This window comes from Neltuma alba, unplaced genomic scaffold (assembly GCF_004799145.2).
Source record: "Neltuma alba isolate B1F8T4 unplaced genomic scaffold, ASM479914v2 tig00012198_pilon, whole genome shotgun sequence".
Taxonomy (NCBI): domain Eukaryota; kingdom Viridiplantae; phylum Streptophyta; class Magnoliopsida; order Fabales; family Fabaceae; genus Neltuma; species Neltuma alba.
The window spans coordinates 1-5,148 of record NW_021636738.1 but is presented as its reverse complement, the minus strand read 5'-3'; the positions used below and the strand labels follow the sequence as shown (position 1 = coordinate 5,148).

Sequence of the window (5,148 nt, the reverse complement as noted above, 5' to 3'; positions counted from 1 at the left end):
TTATTATTGGATAGTTGGTAAGTGGGAGTGGACATGGAGGGTGGACGGTGAAGGAAACACTGACGAATGATCGATGATGACAAGTGTTTTTGTTTTTTTTTTTTGGGTTTTCCTCCTCTTGACATGAGCAGTGATGATAAGTTAATCGGGTTTTTGAGGCAGTTCTGGTTCTCTCCCTTCGGCTTCGATGAAAGAAAGGCACTTGTAAATGGAAAATTTTCGCATTAGAATTAAAAAAATAACTAATTTCTTCAAAATATCCCAGCTCTACTAAATATGGACGTCGTAGCCTTCGGAATCATAGTCGCCATTATCATTCTCTTCTTTCTATCAGTCTGCTACATCACCATCCAAGGCACTTGCAAAAATCGTTCTTAGTTCACCTCCTAGTTTGACTTCCGTAGCCAAGATTTCCTTCGGTTCAAGCACTCTTTTTTCCCCTCGGAATCCAGTTGGGTTCTGTAGGGGCGCACTGATTTCATGGCACTGAGTAGAAAGCTGATTCAGCAGGCATTGCTTACGGTTTTGGTTCTCGGGTTTTGCTTGGATCTGGGACTTGGGCACGACGGTCATCATTCCGGGTCCTGCACATCGCAGGTCCATGATTCCCACGATCATCATCATAGTCACCCCCAGTGTGGGCATAGTCATCACCACCAGCATCATCAAGAGGAGAAACTGGTATCTGGAACTAGGCTTCCGGAGGAATTAGCGGAGGAGGAGGATATGAAACTATATGGATTCGGGTTCGCATATGACCACGAGCACGACCATGACCACCGCGGTCATCAGCGCAGTGGTGGCTCTGAAATATCGGGTTTAGGTATTTACCGATTCCTTCCGATGCGATTTGATTGATCATTTTCGTGGTTTGGCATTCTGGTGCGGGTGTTTTTGCGCTGGACAATGGGCAGTGTATGCTGACTTGAGGCATTCAACTGTTCACTGAAAATATTATAAAGCGATAACAACTTGATTCTAAGATATCATGAGTTCAAATCTGGGAAGCAAACTCGTAGAACTCTATTTTTCTGTGGTTTAATGAGTCGAAGAGTGTTGCGACTTCAGGAATGCCCGATTAATTATTTATGCCGTGCGACTTGTATTAGACTGTCAAGTAAATATGGCTGTGAGTGAAACTTGGATCACCACGGAAAGCTTTCATGCTGGGTGGATTAGAGGGACAATTTTGCAATGTGAGATGGTGATACTGTTTACCTCATATTACGCGGAGTTTCAGGATACGCAAAGATCTTGCATGTTTAATTCTAGTCTTTTTAGCGGAAGATGATGCGGGAGGGTTTTCATGTCCAACAGAGTCATATCCAGTGTGATACAACTTTAAGATATACTTTTTTCCCCCAACTCTTCTTCAATTTACATGCTCTTGTACCCCACTGAGCTTGTAGACTTTCTGTAAAACAGTTGAGCGGGCATCATGTGTGATACATGCTTATTGCTTTGTATCAAGTGATGGCATATAATATCATAAGATGTGATACTTTATTTATTGTTTGGTTAATTCAATTTTACTCATTTTCTTATTAATGTAAATTTAGGGCTTTGGCTGAATGCATTGGGATGTTCATTTTTGGTTAGCATGGCTTCCCTTATTTGTCTGATTATCTTGCCTCTGATTTTTGGTAAGTAATGTGCTTTTCATTGCATTCGATTTCTCCAGAAGTCATTCTGTTTGCAATATCTATTCGTAGTTTGCAGAACTGAATGTTGAAAGTTATTCACTTGCAGTACAGGGAAAACCATCAAAGACAGTTGTTGATTCATTGGCTTTATTTGGGGTCAGGTTTCCTTTTAATTCCTTTATTACCCGTTGTTTGGGTTTATTTTTTATTTATTTACTTATTTATTTTTGATTGCTATGGTTTCACTATGCTTTCGTATTACATGTTCGCTTTTGTTTATGAAATGCCCATAAGTTATGTGTTGAGAAATCTGGCTTCCACTAGTTCCATGTCTGGTTTCTACCTTCTATTTTCATGACCTCAATCTTGGTCTTCTTCTGTTTTTTTATCTTTCTTAAGCTATATCATCTTAAATTATTATCTTTCTTTCTGCGGATATTTTGCTAAACAGAAAAGCATTGGTATTTCCTACTTGCTGGATCCTTAGAAGGTCAAAGTTCGAAATGTCTTCAATGCATGGACCACGGGTGGTAGTTAAAATGATTGTTCTTCCACAATTAAGATTCTATAATTCTTTACCTCTAGACATGCACACATTGGAGGAATCATTTGAAGTGTAATTTTACAAATTCACATAATTAAATGTGATGAAGTGCTTTCAAAATTATAGCTTAATAATGAATACTCTTAATGTTTTAGCAACAATTTACATTATGTACACTCAAATTAACTTCCACAGCTTGTGCAAGTTGACTTATCCTTTTTCATGTAACTTCAATTTTTACTATCATAATTTTAGTTCAAAATGACTAGATATACTAAACTGTATGAAGGTGTACTATAAAATAATGATGTAGATCAATCTGCTGCTAGCTAAAGATTATTCGTGTAATATTTGAAATTACCAAGAAAAGTTATGGCCTTTAAAGTTTCTGTTGACTGTATCATACACTCTATGATGAGTCAGAGATTCCAGCATGTTGCTAACTAGTGAATCTTCTTACAGAGTTTCAGGAAATGACAGCTATATCATCATCTTTTATTTGTTTTTTATTGGTTGCTGTATCACGTTTTTTGTTTAATTCTCATCAAATATGCCTTCTGCAGGCGGGTGCTATGTTGGGGGATGCTTTCCTTCACCAATTACCTCATGCTTTTGGTATGAGATGCAACCCTTCTTCATTTTGGATGCAATTGTCGATTAGTTTCTTTTCTCTTATGAATGGTTCATGCCTCGTTTCTTTTTTAATAAAAATAAATAGCTTCACAGTGCAGAGTCATAGACTCAGTGCAATCTGATCCCTCTTATTTTGGCTATGTTGGTTTGAAAATTCTCATGATGTATGGCCACCATCAATTTCTTGTGCTTCACGCATCAATTGGAGGAATTCAGCTCTCCCTTTCTGCCCTGTTTCCTCTTATATGAGACGTGTTGATGTAAAAGAAAACCACCCACCCCCCCCCCACTTTCTCTCACTGTGAGGGAGAGCCTGATTTCCATGTCTCAGTCCCATCCCATGTGGCACTTCTATCCCTTCGTCAACCCCATCTTATTGGACAAAGAGGCTCATCTACATTGTGAGTTGAACTGATTGGGCTTTGATACTTGAGGGTGAAAGGGGAGAGCGTACCCCAAAATCGTGCTGATTATAGTAAGGAGAGGGGTCAGATTAAATGGGAGTTCCATGTTTCACGAGCAGTCAAATATGGGGCTAATGCAACTGTGTTTTTTGTGTTTGTGCTTTGTCTTTTATTAGTATTAAACTTGGAAGGGCTTACATTTATGTTTGATGCTTTGAAAGTGTTGAAAATCCAAAGTCTTGCGACCTCAAAAAATGTTGTCAGTCCTTGAATGAAGGTTATGTAAAATTTTGCGAGAAGAAACGTGATTTTTTTTTTTTCCATGCAGGTGGTGAGCATTCCCATTCACATGGCAATCATGTGGACCATGACCATGATGCTCGTATCGGACATCAGCATTCTCATTCTTTAGCAGATCTTTCTACAGGAATATCGATCCTTGGTTAGTGGCGATGCTATGGTAGTGTCTCACTAACATTATTAACCTTTGAAATACTTTACATGTTGGACTTTTGGCTTCTATTTCTTCTGATGATCAATTTCTTGGAAGTTTTTGCCATCTTAGTTTTAAGTTAATTAACTTGTATACTAACCTAGGCACCAGGAATTTTAAATGCCTGCGTGCTGTCTGCATGACTATTATTTAGTCAGACAATTCTATCAATGAATGGCCGGATTTTGCATGGCAAATGAAAATGGATTTGTTATTCCACATTTAATCTGAAACTTTTGTTTACTACTAACTATAAATTGGAATGTAAAGAATTTATTCTGAACTAATGGAAATGGTGGTTATTAGTTGGACTTTGTGATAACTCCCCTTCAGACTTTTCATTGATAAAAATGTACATCAATGGCTTAAATTATTATATCTTAAAATTCCTTTTCATAAATTTAGTCTGTTAATTGTTAGATCTTAAATTCGTTTCCAGTCATCTCTGGCCCCATTCATGATAATCTTTTTTCTTATTCAGATCAGATCACGTAGCCATAATTATTACTTTTTTTTTTTTTTTTGGGTTCTTGCAGCTGGAATTGTACTCTTTCTTCTTGTAGAGAAGGTGGTTAGGTATGTTGAAGAAAACTCTCAAGGAGCTAATTCATGGACAAATGGACACCACCACCACCATCACCACAGCAAAAAGAAAAAAGTGAAAGATGATGCGAAAGATGGTAAATTGCTTGACGAGGAAAGACATCCGGATGTGGTACCACGTGATTCTTCAAAGGGCAATGATGCAACTCAATCTGGACCCTTGCTTAGAAAGGTATGGCAAACACTGTGCTTGTTAATTAGTTTGGAACCACTGCTATATATTTGTTGTCACCATGCATTGAGTCCATTTGAACCAGGGTTGATGTCAAATTTTGGTTGCATATTTTAGTAGTAGATATTGTTCAGGAGAACTTGGGCTTGGCATCCAGTGCTAAAGGCGGGCAAGACATCTAATTAAGTTTATATGGGAGGCTTGTTGCTATTATGGGAGTGCTGGTTATACAATGCAGATATTGGAAACAAACAATAGAATTGAGTTAGACATTAGATTAAATTTAATTGAATATAACTATTCAGAACTTCAACATATTTGCATTATGGAACCACAATCTGAACAGCATATTTTCTTAATGAGAATTAAATTATACCGAATTGAATATTATAATTGATTGTAGAATTTATCTGATTAGTCTTCTGTAATTAAAAATATCATCTAATATTTGATGCTTCCTTACAGAGGATCAATGGCAAAAGGCTAGCTCTGCGGATGATATGAAATCCTCGAATGAGAGGGAATCAGTTCAATCATCAAATCTTGTGTTCGGTTTCTCAATCTTTTTTCTCTGATGGTGTTTGTAAGTAATTGACAGTTCTTTTTTTTAATAAATAAAAACCTATCTAGTTATATTGTACCATTAAGCTATATTT

The 5,148-nt window shown here is 37.2% G+C and overlaps 1 protein-coding gene across 1 annotated transcript; it reads left to right on the top strand.

Moving 5' to 3' along the window:
- The first annotated feature begins 129 nt into the window (after window positions 1-129).
- Window positions 130-5,007, top strand: LOC114724779 (IAA-alanine resistance protein 1). Its single transcript, XM_028911229.1, has 7 exons — window positions 130-823; window positions 1,560-1,643; window positions 1,750-1,799; window positions 2,751-2,802; window positions 3,553-3,666; window positions 4,254-4,492; window positions 4,958-5,007. Exons 1-7 carry the CDS (start codon window positions 481-483, stop codon window positions 4,994-4,996), a joined length of 921 nt encoding a protein of 306 aa, XP_028767062.1. The 5' UTR covers window positions 130-480; the 3' UTR covers window positions 4,997-5,007.
- The last annotated feature ends 141 nt before the right edge of the window (window positions 5,008-5,148 follow it).